The sequence below is a fragment of the Staurois parvus genome, unplaced genomic scaffold, assembly GCF_062004578.1.
Source record: "Staurois parvus isolate SC_StPar_1 unplaced genomic scaffold, SC_StPar_1.0 ptg000133l, whole genome shotgun sequence".
Taxonomy (NCBI): Eukaryota; Metazoa; Chordata; class Amphibia; order Anura; family Ranidae; genus Staurois; species Staurois parvus.
This window is the reverse complement of record NW_028317929.1, coordinates 1,541,453-1,560,183: the sequence shown is the minus strand read 5'-3', so window position 1 is coordinate 1,560,183 and position 18,731 is coordinate 1,541,453. Positions and strand designations below refer to the sequence as shown.

The window sequence follows — 18,731 nt, the reverse complement described above, 5'->3', positions numbered from 1 at the left end:
GATAGCTGGCTGGGAAGAAGAGGAAGAAGATAAAGGAAACACAAATGTTAAAAGAAAAGAGGACTGGCAACAGGTCGGGCTGAGGGAGGCATCGGGGGTGGAGGAGGAGGAGAGGGAGAATTAAGTAGAAAACGAATTTTTTTTTTTTTTTTTTTTTTTTTTTTTTTTTTCTTCTCTCTCTCTTACTTCTCCCTCTCGCCCCTAGCCTTCCCCCTCCGGATGCCGAGACCCGCTTGGAGGCTCCGATTAAGGCAGGGAGGTAAAGAGTAAAGACTTTTTGACAGAGAGAGGGAATCGGGGCGGTTGGAGGAGAGGTGAACCGTACATAGGCGGAGCTGACGCCCTAAACTTTAAATCAATGGTGGAAATAGATCCACAAATGATTTGTAGGCAGATTATAGGCCTAAAAACGGGTAAGGAAAAAAGAAGGGGGGATGGGAGGGGTGGGGGGAGGTGGGGAGGGAGGGAGGGGGGAGGGGAAGAGAGTTGGGTGGGTGGAAGGGAGGAGAGGAGGTATTGGGTCAATACTCTGCAGGACAGAAGAGATGAAGAGGAAGAGGCAATCTGGAAGAGAGATGGACTTAATTGGGAAAGATGGAAGAATTACAGTTTATAACCTATAATGTGAACGGGTTGAGTTGTCCAGGGAAGAGATTTAGGTTGTTTAAAGAGTTACATCATAGGGCTACGTCAGTGGTATTTTTACAAGAGACGCATTTCGAGATAGAGGCAAACGTGAAATTGAAATCCAAATACTATCCAACATGGTACTACGCAGATTCCCCAATTAAAAGAGCAAAAGGGGTTGCAATAGGTGTGGCAAAGAACATGAGATTTGAGTTGGAGGATAGAAGAACCGACCCGGAGGGGAGGTTCTTATTTTTAAAAGGTAGACTCCAGGGGATTGAGTGTACTTTAGCCAATATATATTGTCCCAATAAAAACTCGGAGAAGTATATGAAGGGCTTGTTGAAAAAATTAATGGACTTTAAAAAAGGGCGTTTGATAGTAGCTGGAGACCTAAACTTTTGTATGGACCCACAAAAAGATAATACCTCTCCTGTGCAAAGAGAGGGGAGTAGGGCTCTGAGAGCTATGAAAAAAGTGATGCATGAATATCAACTAGTGGATACTTGGAGAATAAGGCATATGAAAGACAGAGACTATACCTTCTTCTCGAATGCACATGAGATATACTCGAGATTAGATTACATCTTAATAGACCATCAACTAATAGATCACCTGGTAAAAATTGACATAGAGACAAGGACGTTCTCGGATCATGCTCCGGTCGTGATGAAGTTGAGATGGGGAAGAAGGTGGACGGGAGGATTAGGGTGGAGGTTAAATGAGGCCCTTCTTCTGGATGAGGATGTAGTTCAGAAAATCGAGAAAGAGATTAAGGAATACTTTAAGGAGAACGAAACAGAGGAAGTATCGATAGCTACAGCCTGGGAAAGTCATAAGGTAGTCATAAGAGGAATCTTGATTGCGGCTGGAGCAAGGAAGAAAAAGGAAAGAAGAGAGAAGGTCAGTGGGCTCTTAAAAGAAATATTAGACTTGGAGCAGATCCATAAGAAGAAAATAACAAAAGATACGAGACAGAACTTACTGGATAAAAAAGAGGAGTTAGAGAGGTTGATGGATGAGGAGAAGAGAAGAGTATACAACAGGGTTTTGAACGAGAGGTATAGATGGGGAGACAGACCAGGAAGATATTTAATGAGAGCTTTGAATAAAAAGAAAAATAGGAATTATATAGAAAAGATAAAAAGTTCAAAGGGGGAGCTGGCCCACTCAAATAAAGAGATTATTAAAGTGTTTACGGAGTATTATAAAAAGTTATATAATATTAGCCCCCAAGACCCTCTAAAGGAAATCCAAGAGGGAATTAAGGAAAAAAAGATGACATACTTAAAAAATGCGGGATTACCAAAACTAAGTGAAGCACAGTTGAACTCCCTAGACGTAGAAATCTCCCAGGAAGAAATTAAAATAGCATTAAGAAGTACAGTAGGGGGAAAAAGTCCAGGTCCGGATGGCTATACAGTTAGGTACTATAAGAAATTTAGTGAAGTATTGTTACCCAAACTAGAGAAATATATGAATGCACTGGGAGGTGGGATGGAAATGAGGAGAGAATCCCTACAGGCACATGTAGTACTTATTCACAAGGAGGGAAAGGACCCATCGCAGTGCTCCAGCTATAGACCTATCTCATTGTTGAACACAGACACTAAACTGTATGCAAAGGTGTTAGCAAACAGGTTGAGAGATCTGATGCCTGAATGGATCCACGGAGATCAGGTGGGCTTTGTACCGGGGAGAGAAGGTAGAGATAATGGCTTGAGAACCCTGATGCTTATTCAGAAGAGTAGAAGAGGGAAAGCCCCGGTGGTGCTCTTGTCAATTGATGCGGAGAAGGCATTTGATAGAGTGGACTGGGGCTTTATGATGGACAACTTAAAAGTGCTGGGGTTAGGAGATAGAATGCGAGAGTGGATAAGTAAACTATATAGGGAGCCTACTGCAATCATCACGGTAAATGGGGAGAGATCAGAACCCATTGGAATGTCAAATGGTACAAGACAGGGCTGTCCTCTGTCTCCCCTGCTATATGTATTGTCACTCGAACCTCTGCTGTCAATAATAAGAAATAGTGGATCGGTAAAGGGAATTCAGATAGAATCCATAGAACATAGAGTAGCGGCCTTTGCGGACGATTTATTGTTCTATGTGGGGAATCCCCGAATAACTCTCCCAAATATAATGAAGATTCTGAAGGAGTACGGTGAATTATCAAATTTAAAAATTAACCCAACGAAAACAGAGATCCTGAATATTAATATATCAAAGAATGAAAAAGAAAAATTACAAAAAGAATTCCCCTTTATTTGGAGAGAAAAAGAGATAAAATACCTAGGAATAAAAATCACTGCCTCATCCAAGCATTTGTATAGAGTAAATTATATCTCTTTGATTAATGAGATCAGGGAAGATTTAAAAAGACTAGAAGGAGGAAATCCATCCTGGATAGGACGTATAAACTTAGTCAAAATGGTAATTATGCCTAAAATACTGTATAGATTTCAAATGGTACCAATTAAAATTCCAGAAGCCTTCTTTAAGATAATGAAAAAAATGTTAACAAGATACATATGGAAGAATAAAAAACCTAGAATAGCATATGAAACATTGAGTAGGACTAAAGAGAAAGGGGGATTGGGTTTACCAGATGTCAAGAGATATTATAAAGCAGTGGTTTTGGCAAGAATATATGACTGGACATTTAACCATAAGGGGAAAAGTTGGGTAACAATAGAGAATGAGCTTAGTGGAATTGGATTGAGTCAGATGATATGGGTCCCACCACAGTTTAGGGGAACCAAAGAAAGCACAAGTATTTACACTTTAAATGTCTTTAGGGTATGGGACAATCTACATAAAAATATGAAATGGGAATTTAATTCAACATTAATGCCTCTCACGAATTCTGAGTACTTTCCTCCGGGAAAGAACAAGATTTCGGGGAGATGGTTCAGAAAGGAAGATACCCAACTGAGAGATGTATTGGTGGAGGGGGAATTGAGATCACTTAAAGAGTTAATAGAGAAGAAGGGAGACATTTTTTTTAGAATGGATGAGTGGAAATACCATCAATTGAAAAGTTTTATTGGAAAACTTCCGAAACCTTTGAGAATAAAACAGGAGTGGAATATGTTTGAAAGGTTGTTGGAGACACGAAGGGATGGGAAGCACGGTGTTTCAAAAGTGTATAGAATTCTCACAGAATTAGACACAAACACAAAGTTAAATTTTATGACAAAATGGGAAAGAGATATGGGAGTTGAGTTTGATGAGGATAGACAGAGAAAGATGTTTAGATTGATACACGATAATGTTAGTATGAGAGAGGTGGAGGTTAATTATAAGTTTGTGACACGATGGCACATCACACCGAGTGTTGAACACAAGATGAATGGGGAAAGTTCAAATATGTGTTGGAGAGGATGTGGAGATATAGGCACGGTGTTTCACATATGGTGGGAATGTCCGAAAATCCAGGCTTTTTGGAAGACAATAGTCAAGTTGATTAAAGAAATAACGGAAATTGACATAAGATTAGATCCAACGACGTGTCTCCTACACGTTGTGGAGACATCTGTAAATAAATATAAAGATTCAGGTATTTGGTACTTCTTGAATGCAGCGAAAGGGTTGATACCCAAGTTTTGGCGGAATGTCGAGGTACCGAAGGAGGTGGACTGGATTAACAGAGTAAACCAGATAGGTAGAATGGAAAGATCATATCATATGCAGGAAGACAGAATGGGAGTGTATCTCAGGAGATGGGAAAAGTGGGAAAGAGCAGGATTGAAAGAGAAATATAAGAAAATATAAACTAGGATGTTAACATAACACTAAAAAGCCTCAAGAGAATAGAATGGGATAGAGTCTGCAGAGGGGGAAGAGGGGTGGGAGGGAGGGGTAGTGGGATGGGAAAGAAAAGAGTTTTAAGTAAGGGAAAGACAGAAATGTTATAAATGTATACTTGTATGAGAATTACTTCCCTGTTTGAGTTTTTGTATTAACATGAAAAATTTAATAAATATTTAAATTAAAAAAAAAAAAAAAAAAAATAACTGACAATTCTGCGGTCATGCAACGCTGCACCAAAATGAGATTTATGTCCTTTTTTTCCCACAAATTGAGCTTTCTTTCGGTGGTATTTGATCATCTGTGCGGTTTTATTTTTTGCACTATAAAAAAAGACCGACAAGTCTAAGAAAAAAAAAACAAGATTTTTGACTTTGTGCTATTAATCAAATTTCATCATAACTTTAGGCCAAAATGTAGATGTCTTTGCTAAAAAAAAATCCCAATGCATGTAAATTAATTGGTTTACATGAAAGTTAAAGCATTTACAAATGGTGGTATATATACACTGGGATTTTATTTTAATTTTTTACTAGTAATGGCAGCAATCAGCGAACTATAGCGGGACTGCGGCAGACATTCTGACATTGGAGGGGAACTGACTTGGTGTCACTGACATCCCCATTGACACCAATACAGTGGTCAGTGCTAAGAAAAGCACTGACACTGTACTAATGGCACTGGGCAGAAAGGGGTTAACATGAGGGGCAATCAAAGGGTTACGGGGTGTGCTGGGTGTGTTTTGCTATGGGGCGGTGTCTGTGTGCTTCACAGTAAGCACACTGCTTTGGATCGCTGTGCTGTGCACAGCGATCCAAAGCAGTGTGCCCAAGCTGACAGGGAGGAGAACTGTTAGTAAACAAAACCGTTCTCCCCGTCAGAGATACTCAGTAATCACCAGGCGCCGGCGAGTAATCACCGGCCAGGACCCAGTGATTGACAGCTGCAGATGCAAACGGCAGTGAGCGTAGGGCGCGTGCACCCCCTACCCGGAAATGCAAAATCACGTATATATGGTTTTGCGCATCTGTGCCACCCTGTAGCAGTACTTCTGCTATAGGGCGGCCAGGAAGCAGTTAAAATCTGACTTGTATTTTCATGAAATTCCTTTTCATCAAATCCTTAATATGGAATGTCTTTAATCATCTGGTTTTTTTTTTACGTATATTTAATATTTGGTTTATGAATATACACAATTAACTCGATGTACATATCACCTTTGGTATATTACATTATTGTTCGGCTGAATTTTTCCATTTATTTCTCTTGGAAAAGTCGTCTGCTTTTTCAACACTGTATATATTATATGTCCCTGAAGTGAAGGATTACTTCCAGATCAGATTGATGTGCGTCACTTTACACAGATGTCATTGTGTTTAACTTTTATTTTTCTAATTAGTATCCGACAGTTTCCTATATGCCTGCTAGCTTTCAATTGGAGTGCTTTGCTACTAGATGCATTTTCTTGATTGAGCAAGAGCTGATAGCTCGAAACTGTTGCAATACTGTGGAAACTTTATTTCAGAATAAATCTTCAAGTCCTGCAACCCTAAACTTTCTCTCCCTCACACAGTTTTCACATATCCAGGTTGAGGGGCTCCAGAATGTCTATTCTGAATGGAGAAAATTGGTTTTGCAGTTTGGTAATTCCAGGATTGGGTTCTGGGGTCTGGAGGCTTTCAAAGAGTTTTGGGAGGAGCGAAGCCTCTAACCCTGTGTCCAAGTCTTACGGGAGTCCAGCAGCCTGATGGTGCAGGCATACCCAGCCTTTTTAATCAAGGGGCCGGCTGTGTATATATGTATTTATCTGTGCCTCATATATCTGCTGCAGACACTACCTATCAATATCCCACACTTTTTTTTCTGATCCATTAGAAATGATTTTACAATTCATCTGGCAGGGTAAAGCACTTCGCTTTAGCTGAGATACCCTGCTCAGGACTAAGCCCAGAGAGGGAGCGGGACACCTTGATCCTGCCCTTGATTATAGTGCTGCTTGTATGGCAAGAGTGATTGATTGGTGTACACATGTATCACACAAACTTTTCTCTGGAGCAGGATTATTCCTCTTTTCCATTGGCTGGAACTCCCTGGGCAGGTAAACGTGTACTGAATTCCCTCCAAAAACACCCACTGTTTGGACCAACACTATATTTTAAAGATATCTTAAATTAATTGATCAGCAGAGCTACCCCTCCCTATTGACACCTATCTTTGCCAATCAGACTTTAAACTGCAAAAGTAGACAACACTCTCCGATCATGGTTTGAATAAGGAGTCATGCACACCTTGACTTTCTTAGCTTTAATCTCTTCCTAACTGCCCCACACAGATACAGTATACTGCTGTAGGGTGGCTTTTCTGCGCTGGAGCACGTACCTTATACATTATAAGTACTTCCAGGTAGGGGGTGTGCATGCCTGCTGCCCCAGCTATGCTGTAATTTGTTACGGCACAAGCCGATCAGCAGGTCCTGACCAATGATTGATCACTGTAACGAGCTGATTGGCTCATGATTCATAGAAGAGAGCTCAGTGTTGGTAAAAGCTGTAAAAAACTAAAATATCGCTTAGTAAAAGCAGCCCATATTACACACATTACACCAGGTCCAACATATCCCAGGCACCAAGCCACCAGAGAGTGTCCTTGCCAAACTCTTCTCACAAGAAGAATTTCTTATGCTGGCTCTCCAGGACCCTTAAAGGGGACGTCTCTTTTGGGAGTGCCCTATGATCCCCTCTTTTGTCAACAGGTCACGTTTATCATAGCACAACTAACAGATCTCACTTTCTGACAATCCAGCAGCAGTCCTTTTAAATCCGACACCACTATCCCGAAAACACTACAAACATAAATCACTATTGACTTATATTATAAATGCAGCTAGGGCATGCATCCCTAGTAACTGGAAACAAACAAACAAACCCACAAACCTTAATTCAATGGTTTCAAAAAGTAAATGATACACTATATTGCCAAAAGTATTGGAACCCTCCTCCAAATCACTGGATTCAGGAGTTCCAAATTACCTCCATGGCCACAGGTATATAAAATCAAGCACCTAGGCATGCAGACTGCTTCTACAAACATTTGTGAAAGAATGAGTCGCTCTCAGGAGCTCCGTGAATTCAAGTGTGGTACCGTGATAGGTTGCCACCTGTGCAATAAGTCCATCCATGAAATTTCCTTGCTACTAAATATTCCACGTTCAACTGTTAGTGGTATAATAACAAAGTGGAAGCAACTGGGAACAACAGCAACTAGTAAAATGCCAGAGTGGGGTCAGCACATGCTGAAGCGCACAGTGCACAGAAGTCACCAGAGTCAATAGCTAATGGCCTCCAAACTTCATGTGGCCTTCAGATTAGCACAACAACAGTGAATAGAGAGCTTCATGGAATAGGTTTCCATAGCCGAGCAACTGCATGCAAACCTTACATCACCAAGTGCAATGCAATGCATCAGATGCAGTGGTGTAAAGCACGCCGCCACTGCACTGTAGAACAGTGGAGACATGTTCTCTGGAGTGATGAATCACGCTTCTCTGTCTGGCAATTTAATGGACGTGTCTGGGTTTGGCAGTGACCAGGAGACTGGTACTTGCCTGACTACATTGTGCCAAGTGTAAAGTTTGGTGGAGGGGGGATTATGGTGTGGGGTTGTTTCTTAGGGGTTGGGCTTGGCCCCTTAGTTCCAGGGAAGGAAACTCTTAAGGCGTCAGCATACCAAGACATTTTGCACAATTTCATGCTCCGAACTTTGTGGGAACAGTTTGGGATGATCCTTTCCAGTTCCAACAGGACTGCACACCAGTGCACAAAGTAAAGGTCCTCAAAGACATAAATGAGAAAGTTTGGGATGGAGGAATTTGACTGGTCTGCACAACCTGACCTCAACCCGATAGAACACCTTTGGGATGAATCAGAGCAGAGACTGCAAGCCAGGTTTTCTTGTCTGATATCAGTGCCTGACCCCACAAATGTGCTTCTGGAAGAATGGTCAAAAATTCCCATAGACACACTCCTAAACCTTGTGGACAGCCTTCCCAGAAGAGTTGAAGCTGCTATAGCTGCAAAGGGTGGACCAACTCAATATTGAACCCTACGGACTAAGACTGGGATGCCATTAAAGTTCATATGCGTGTAAAGGCATGCATCCCAATACTTTGGCAATATAGTGTATGTAGAACATGGAGAATCTCACCAAACCCCCTAGACATAAATCAGTAGAACATATGAAAAGATGGTTTTATTGGGAACAATTTTGGCTTTCCCAAGTACCTGTCATACACGTGGAAGAGACTGTGTGATGGAGGCTGTTAAACTCTTAGCTAAATCCCTTTCCCCACCCCCACTCGTCATATTACAGGTTTTTTTTTTTTCTTTCTGCTTTCCAAGCTTTATTCTACCACTGCCCCCTCACCCCCCACCCTTCCACCCCCCTACCCCTCCCAACCCATAGTTATTTTTTTTTTTTTTATAAACCATGTCCATATCTGTACATCTCTTAAAATAATGCTTGAAGCCTCACTAAAAGTTACACCCCCCCCCCTTTTTTCTTGTTCTCCCTTTAGGGCCCCCTTTACTTTCTATAAGTAAAAGCTAATGGTCTTTCCTGAAATCATTACTGCATTAGTTATTGGTCCCTCCAGGTACAAAGGAATCTATCAGACATTTAACATCAATAGTTACAATTTGTTTGATATTTTTCCTAACATTGTATAACATTGTTTTATACTGATGATGTAACCCTCAGGCAGAATCACGATTTCAAAGCACACAAAAATGACAAATTGCACCACACATGTTCGGATGCCGTTAATTTTCTACGGCACCTAAACGCAGTGTGGTTCTACTGAGATTGTCGCACAGTAAATCGCGCTGCAATCGCAGCAAACCGCATCACGCAAAGCTTGTCACCCAAAAAGGAGCAGAAGCTTCTTTAGGGCAACAAGGTTTGCGAGATGCGATTTGCTGTGATTTCAGTCTGACAATCACTGCAGACCTGCAACGCGATTAGGTGCCATTAAAAATGAATGCCAAACAAGCATGCGTGGTGCAATTTGTCATTTTGACAGAGCGCTTTGGGATTGCGGGCAGAATCGTGGCAATTCTGCCCAAGACTGCAAATATGCCCAGATGCAAACCTCTTGGTTAATATTTACAAAGAATATCTGATGTCGATGTATGTTTTGGTAAACTTACTGAATAAAAAATTTGGAAAAAAAATACATTGAAGAAACCACACAAAAAGCTTGTGATAGGATGTTCAGTAGTTAGATATTTTCTTGAAGCGGGACATTCTTTCTGAACAACTTAAATTCTAGGTGGCAGCCAATATCCCCAAATCATGAAGAAGAGGACAGGTTCCTATCACTGAAAAAACATAAGGTATTTTGGATACAAACTTTAAGTGCACTAACACCAAAAGGGGAAAATGATTATGATTTTTTTTGGATCATTACAAAAACCATCGCAACGTTTTTTAGAACTCTGTTTTTCTATTCATATTTATAGAATAAACTGTTGTTTTGGATAAGAACGTTATGTTGAGTCATCTACAGTGCATCCAGAAAGTATTCACAGCGCTTAACTTTTGCCACATTTTGTTATGTAACAGCTTTATTCCAAAATGGATTAAAATTAATATTTTTCTTCAACATTCTACAAACAATACTGCATAATGACAACATGAAAATCTTTGCAATTTATTAAAAAGAAAAAAAAACAAAAAAAAAAACACATGTATATAAGTATTCACGGCCTTTACCATGACACTCAATATTGAGCTCTGGTGCATCCTGTTCCCACTGATCATCCTTGACTTGACTGGAGTCCATCTGTGGGAAATTCAGTTGATTAGACATGGTTAGGAAAGGCATAAACCTGTCTAGCCCAGACTTGAACCAGATTTAACATCTCTGGAGAGATCTGAAAATGGCTGTGCACTGACGCTTTCCATCCAACCTGATGGAGCTTGAGAGGTACTGCAAAGTAGAATGGTAGAAGTTCTCCAAAAATAGGTGTGCCAAGCTTGTAGCATCATACTCAAAACGACTTGAGGCTGTAATTGGTGCTAAAGGTGCTTCAACAAAGTATTAAGCAAAGACTGTGACCAGTTCTGCACGTGGTTTTTTTTCGTTTTTTATTTTTAATAAATTGCAAAGATTTCAAAACAAACTTCTTTCATGTTGTCATTATGGGGTATTGTTTGCAGAATGGTGAGGAAAAAAATGAATTTAATCCATTTTGGAATAAGGCTGTAACATAAAATGTGGCAAAAGTTAAGCGCTGTGAACACTTTTTGGATGCACTGTATACACCATGATCTATCCTTTCCTTTTAAGATGAAGCCATCCGAAGTATCAGGTGTTTAGATCATTTGATGATTTCATTTCCTACCTGTTCCTTTATTTGCATGACTCTTCCATTTGTAATTAGCTTGAAAAAGAGCATGGTATGCATGAAACTTTTGCAGTTGCTTTGTGTTCTGCTTGAGAAGCAATAAAGATAGTAAGTGTGCTGCAACTGTTTTGGATTTCTACATATTGGAAGTGAATACCTGGGGGGGTTCTCCAGCTGCTGTGCTGTACGAAAACCACAAAATAAGAGTGCTGCTTCTAATGATTAGATATATATATCATAACTGTCAGAAGGATGATAATCGTCCCTGATTACCATTTGCAAATTTCTTCTAACCTTTATGAGAATTAAGCAACTAAGCAGGACTAAGGCTTCATGGCTTTATATTGAATAGGGGGAGACAAAGCTTAGTGGAGAAATATTTCAGGGAGATCTCTCTGTTGGAGTCCCTGTTAAATGTAACAAACCAGCAGGCGATAGGCTTCTACCAATAACTAAAATATAGTATATGCCCTGACATAATTTTCTGTTTAAATCAATTTTTATTCAGATTTATAAACATACAATACAACCAGCAGAATTCCAGTCAAGGAGGGTGTTTACAATAGATCAAAGCACAATGATAATCTGGAATTAAGAATGTGCTGACTATAATTTATATTCACAATACCCTCCAAAGAAAATCTAAAAAAAAAAAAATATTAACTGTGCTATAATGAACAACCAAAGATATAAGCAGTTAAAAGAAATAATAAAGAGGAAATAGGGCAGTTGGGGGAGGCAATGCAGGTAGGGGAATCTACTAAAGGTGGACTCACGACGTTCTTTAGCAAAACAGGGTGGCTTAGATGGCTAGATGAAATAGTCCGATGGAAAGAAGTAAACAGTGGGTAAATTATTTTAATTCCAGGGGTTCCAGACTCAGTCAAACTTGCGCAATTTGACCTTAAGGATCGAAGACATTTTTATTCAAGAGGAATTATGCCATTTTGTTCTTCACCTGAGCTACCTGTTTTACCTGGGTGTGGTGAACTATGAAGCTGTGGCTAAAACTTGTTTACATGAAATGCAAGAAGGCAAAATTGTATTTATACGTTGCCTAGGTTTTACATTTAGTGGGCTTCTTTAGAGCCTTTCAGAATACCTTTCCTTAAAAGAGTGTAGACCATCTGGTATACCCTGCTCCAAAATCTCCTGATGCAAGGACAGGTCCACTATATATGGAAGTATATGCCCAGAGTCTGGCAGCCCCCAATTTATTTTTCAACATATCTATGGTTACAGGCTATTTTTTTTTTTTTTTTACTCCTGCCAACCTTTTTATTTTTTGAGCTTTTTTTACCACCAATTCTCCCTACACCCCCTTCTTTAGGGTCTTTTGGAATACCCTTTCCTTAATCCCTTCCCCTAAAAGGAAGTACCCCTGCATCCTCTGTTTGAAGGGGTTATATGGGATGATGCCTGCAGCTAGCCGCTGCACTGCTTTTACAGACAGCAGGCTCCCTCCACCTTCTGTGGCTCTCTTGGCCTCTCCTGTCCCTCTGGGAGACCCGAGTGTTCAGCCAGCAGTTGTGCCCGCTTACCATAGAGGTGCTCAGAGACCTGGTCATATCCGATTACCTCTGAGGTGTTAGTGTTTTGTTTACAAGCCATTGCTAGCTTGTAGAAGCTTTACAATCTGGGAAATCGATTGACCACCCACGCCACACATGCATGCAACATAATTGACTTATGGATTGAGTTTATTTATACTTTGGCGAAATATCTATGTGGACTTTCCGTGGACTGTGTATATATATATATATATATATATATATATATATATATATATATATATATATATCTTGCACTGCACTTTATTCATTTTACCTCCCATTAACTGGCCCAACACTAATAAGAAGGATGGAAATGTTAAGCTATGAGTACAGAATGAAAATCTATCAATATGCTGTAATAGTTTAAAATCCCCTTTTCCTAAATATAATTTAGTTTATAAACCTATAAATGCATTGTAACTGCTTATTGCACATGCAGTTCATGCTTTCTAGAAATGCTACACAGAGAGTGTCCTGTACAGTTCCTTACCTTCACTACATGTCTAATCTCACTGTGTATACAGTATATTAATTCTATATTGTAATCCAATCTATTTTAGATATATAGTGCACTGAGTTTATTTGGTATTCTGTTTAGCTGCCAGAGCCAGTTACCGGGAGCTGTGGAAGCAATCGGGTGGCATCGCAGCCGCCTGACTGCTTCCACCTGCCTGTCAGTTTTAGACACAATCCAGGTGTCTGTAGCCACCGAATTGTGTGTAAATCCTCCTGTTGTCAGGTCCATACAACATACGAACCTGGCAGCGAAAGGGTTAACCAAAAACTCTGCAGTTTTTAATTATTCAACTGATGAGTTACCGTTTTTTAAAACTGCAATTTGATCTTAAAATGACAATATTAAAAAGTGCCATCATCAGGCTGCAATAGCATCTGTAGTGCCATCTGAAACCTCCAGCCCGCATTTGATAATATGTCATCTCTCTTCGGGTTTCTGATCATTATTAGTGGACTGGAGCTGTCAGTAAAAATTTTGAGAACAAACAGCCACAAGGTATCCTGACAAGGAAGGTTTATATGCATTGCAAGCAGGGAGGGATTAAGCAGGAATTCATATAACTTTTCTCTTAAAGTGGTTGCAAATGCTGAAGGCTTTTTGGAAAGTGGACACCTCAAGGAATTTGCTGAGAGGCATGTTGAGTCCATGGAACATTTAATTTTTTGCCACAAAATTTTGGAATATGACTTTTTTTTTCTTTTACAAAAAGTTGTTATTAAATGATATATTGCTCATGCGTGCCATGGGTATGTGGAATAATACCCCAAAACACATTCTGCTACTTCTTCTGAGTATGGGTATACCACATGTGAGAAACTTGTTGGCAGTCTAGCTACATACAGGCCCCCAAACTCCAATGACCTCCAAAGGACATATTTCCCCATATCACTTCCTCACTACCTATCACAGTTTCAGAGGCCTAAAAATGCCAGGAAATTACAAACACCCACCCCCCCCCCCATGACCCCTTTTTGGAAAGTAAACAGATAAGAGGCATGGTAGTTTGCAGATATCATTTTTGTCACAGGGTTTTGAAAAAAAAAAAAGAAAAGAAAAAATACATTTTCATTTTCTTTCTTAATTTTACAAAAACTTGCAGCATCAATTGAGATCTGCAAAATGCTCACCATGACTCTTAGCAAATACCTTGGAGTCTGTACTTTCCAAAAAGAGGTCATTTGGGGGAGGGGGTGGGGGTGCTTCTACTATTCTGGCATTTCAAGGCCAACATTAGAAGCTTATGCCAAACATCACCCACTATTTTATCCACTTGAAGACCAAGTCTTTTCTGACACTTTTTCATTATATGAAAAAACAGTTTGTTTTTTTTTTGTAGAAAATTACTTTGAACCCCCAAACATTATATATTTTTTTAAAGCGGAGGCCCTAGAGAATAAAACTGTGGGTGTTGAAATTTTTTAAGTCACGCAGTATTTGCGAACACCAGAAACAAAAAAGATGCTACAACCCAATTATGAGTCCATCTCAGCAACTAGGCAGGTGCACAATCCACAGCTGCTGTACTGTGCGACACAAATAGATCGGAAAAGATCCGCCACTGTGCTAAAATCTTCTTTATTGAAGCGTCCACAAAAAATACCATGAAACATACAATATGTTGACGCTAAAAAGCCTTAGTCATAACCCATAATGTAACACACAGTATTTGCGCTACCATTTTTCAAACGCAATTTTTTTGGAAAAAATACACTTTCTAGAATTTTGATGCACAAAGATACAACGTATTGCCCAAATGTTTGATACAATATAAAAGATGATGTTACGCGAGTAAATGGATACTAAACATGACATGCTTTAAAATTGCGCACACCCGTGTGACAGCGAAAAATTCCATTTTCATATCCATAGGCAACATTTAAAAGCCTTTACAGATCACCACTTTAGATTAACACAGCAGGTCTAGTATTAGAACTACTGTCCTCGACCTGATGTTCGCGGTGATACCTCACATGCATGGTGCAACCCCTGTTTACATACCGCCACGAGACCACCGCTTGCGTTTGCCTTTGCGCGTGAGCACGGGGATGAGGGGAGGGGGGTGAATTTTTGTTTATTAAAGATTATTTATTTTTACACTGTCCCTTTCATTTTTTTCGATCACTTTTATTGTTATTGCAGGGAATGTAATTAGCCCTTGTGATAGCAATAGGCAGTCTTTTCTGAGAAATCTTAGCCTCTAGATCTCTCCTCTTCTCGTAAAGCATCTGATCACACCAAGATCAGTGCGATCAGATGCTTTCCCAATTTTAAAATGCTGCTGTTTATATCTGGTGAAACAGAAATTAGGAAATGCTCGTAGCTTCAGATCTCTTAGACCATAGCGGTGATTGGAGGCATTCCAGTCTCCAATCAGCTCTATTGTCAGCAAGCGAAACTGCCGGCTGCATTTTTGGGTTCCCCGATGGGACGGAAGAGCCCAAGAAAACCTTGGAAGGGGTGGGGGAGTTCCTTCCCATTGCTTGTAAAATAGATACAGTGGCTAATTAGCAGCTAGGATTATTTTTACATGAAAGCTGACCGCTAGCTCAAAAAAAACGATACCAGGATGATTCCTGTAGCTGCAAGCGTCATCCCAGTATAACCAAAGTCCAGCGACCAGTACATTGCTGGTCCATGTTGGGCATATATGTAACAGCAGAGAACATGGGCATATGATGAATCAGGTCTGTGGACCAATATGAACGCAATTCATTCTTTTTTGTAATGCCCATGTTGAGGGTTAGGCTCAAAAATGTTTTAAACTCAGAAGCAGTGATAGATTTCCATACAAATCAGTGAAAAACAGTAAAGGGGCTAAACGCTAGTGCTGGCAGCAAACGGGGCTGATCCTGCTAACACTGCGTTTTTGGGGACACTAAATAAAGGAGGCACTATTATAGTTCTGTTCAAATCGTGATCAATATATTGATCTGTACAAACACTATACTAGTAACGGAGGTGATCCGCGACCTATAGTGTGAGTGTGATAGTGTGCGGGCAATCTAATGATAGCTGACCCTGGCTGGGAGGGATCCTAACTGATGTCGCTAGTGGCAGTAATACAGTAATCAGTGAAATATTTTATATACTGACACTGTACTAATGGCACTGGCTGGGTGACGAGGTGATCAAAGTGTTAATAGGGGAGATCAAAGAGTTAAATGTGATAATTTAATGTGTGTGTAAAATGTTGTGCTTTTACTCAGTGCCGTGTTCGTTATTCTCTCCCTGGACAGCATAGGGGCAGTGGGGCGCGCATGCATGCCCCCCTTTAAGAATTATTTTTCTTTTTTTTACTATTTTTTTTTTTTTAAATACAGAGTAGTACAATGTTACCATAGTAACATAGTCATCACATAATCACCAGGTCTCGATAACCGGGGACACAGCGGACATGGGGGGGAATAGTTGCATGACTACTCAGGCACGCAGCGCCCCTCTGTGTTGGCAAGGCACCAGCGACGTATAGGTACATCGCTGGTCCTGTAGCTGCTGCCTGTCTGCAGTACAATGCGGGCGAGCGGCCCGAAAGTGGTTAAGAAAAAATAGTTTTGCTTTAAACCAAAGCCCTGAGCACATAGGCAGCGTTTACTGTAGGCAGTTCAAAGATCTAATGTGAATTTAGGCCTGGAGCATGCCTTTAATTTTCTAAAATCAATGTAACTGAGGTAACTTAGAACTTACATTCACCATCTTTCTTGCCACGCTGTTGAAACTTCTGTCTAAGCTGTTCATTTTCAAGAACATTCTGTTTAATAAGGTCCATTACAAGGTCTTGGTTCCTTTGCTGGATACAAAGACAGTAAATTAAATGCAGTGCTATCATCAACCACACTGAAGAGCAAACAGGTGAAAAAGAAAAGTTTCTCTGGAAGCAGTGGTTTATTTTTGCCATCTGTGCAATGACTTTGGAATAATAAATAGGTTGTGCAGTCTTCATAAGAAAAACCTGGAAAAAATATTTCACTGGGTCTCCTTTTTATTATTCCCACACTGTAACCTGTGAAACCATAACTGATGAACCCTGCAGTGTATGGTGTATCAGAAGGTGCCAAAGGTGACTGCTCAGTCATTTTTAAGTTTGCTGATCGTGGAACAAACACACCAATTCAAATTACAAGAGCATATCTGCACCAGAAAGGCTGGAAAGAAGCAACAATTTTGTATTTAACTAGCAAGACCTAAAATCATACAAGATGCTGTGGCATTACTTGAGAAACTTCAACCCTTCTGAATGTAAGTAATCCTGCCTGGGACACATTACTTTAATTTCTCCAGAGAAATTGAAAAACAGATTCTGAATCATAGAAAGTCATCACAGCTTAGGTGTTGTGCTTGGTTATTAACCACTTGCCCTCTAGAGGATTTACCCCCCTTAATGACCAGGCCTCTTTTTGCTACTTGGCGCTGCACTAATTCAACTGATAATTGCGCGGTCATGCAATGCTGTACCCAAACGAAATTTACATCCTTTTTTCACACAAATAGAGCTTTTTTTGGTAGTATTTGATCACTTGTGCGCTTTTTAGTTTTTGCGCTATAAACAAAAAAACACCGAAAATTTTGAAGAAAATTTATATTTTTTACTTTCAGCTATAAAAAAATATATAGTAAACTTTTAAAGTTAAATATAGACCAAAGTGTATTCTGCTACATGTTTTTGGTAAAAAAAATCCCAATAAGTGTATATTGATTACTTTGTGTGAAAGTTATAGCGTCTACAAACTATGGTATAGATACTGCAATTTACGCCATTTTTTTGTTATACAGCATTGCAGTAGTTTAACTGACAATTGTGCAGTCATGCAATACGGTACATAAATGAAATTGATCTTTTTTTTTTTCACACAAATAGAGCTTTTGATCACCTGTGCTTTTTATTTTTGGAGCTATAAAACAAAAAAGTTTTGAGAATTTTTTTTTTTTTTAAAAAACAATATTTTCTCATTTCTGTCATAAAAAATATCCAAAAAAACCTAAAATTTGTATGAAAGTTATAGCGTCTACAAACTATGGTATAAATAATGGAATTTACACAGCTTTTCCTTTCTGACTAGTCATCACATTTCTTGAGGTGCTAAAATACCAGGATAGTACAAACATGCCCAAATGACCACTTTTCGGAAAGTAGATACCCTAAGCTATCTGCTGAGAGGCATATTGAGTCCATGGAAGATTTATTTTTTTACACACGTTTCTGGAAAATGACAAACTTTTTTTTACACAAAGTTGTCATTTAAATTATATATTTCTCGCACAAGCCATGGGTATATGTGGAATTACACCCCAAAATACATTCTGCTACTTCTACCGAGTATGGGGATACCACATGTGAGACTTTTTGGGAGCCTAGCCACATACAGGAGCCTGAAATCCAATGACCACTTTGAAAGCCTGAAGGTGCGTAATTTCCTCATTTCACTTCTTCACTCCCTATCACAGTTTTGAAGGCCCTGAAATGCCAGGATAGCCCCAAACTCCCCCTTTTTGGTAAGTAGACACCCCAAGGAAATTAAATAAAGGCATGGTGAGCATTTTGCAAATCTCATTTTTTCTCACAAGGTTTTGAAATATAAAAAACGAAAAGAAAAAATATGTTTTTGTTTTTTTTCTTCATTTTCCAAAAACTTGTGGCAACAAACGAGATCTACAAAATACTCCCCATGCTTTTAATCAAATTCCTTGGGGTGTCTACTTTCCAAAAAGTGGTCATTTGGGGGGGTTTGGTGCTATCCTGGCATTTCAGGGCCTCCGAAACTGTGATAGGTAGTCAGGAAGTGTAATGAGGAAATAAAGCCCTTTAAAAGCCTGAAGGTGCTT

General features: G+C 39.7%; 1 protein-coding gene across 1 annotated transcript in view; it reads right to left on the bottom strand.

Moving 5' to 3' along the window:
* The window catches only part of LOC149466032 (uncharacterized), an 80,430-nt gene that overhangs the window by 3,898 nt on the left and 57,801 nt on the right, over positions 1-18,731 (bottom strand). Inside the window, exon 7 of the mRNA XM_089673053.1 lies at positions 16,596-16,698. Within this exon, the coding sequence (XP_089529179.1) occupies positions 16,596-16,698 (103 nt within the window). The remainder of the gene's footprint in view (positions 1-16,595; positions 16,699-18,731) is intronic.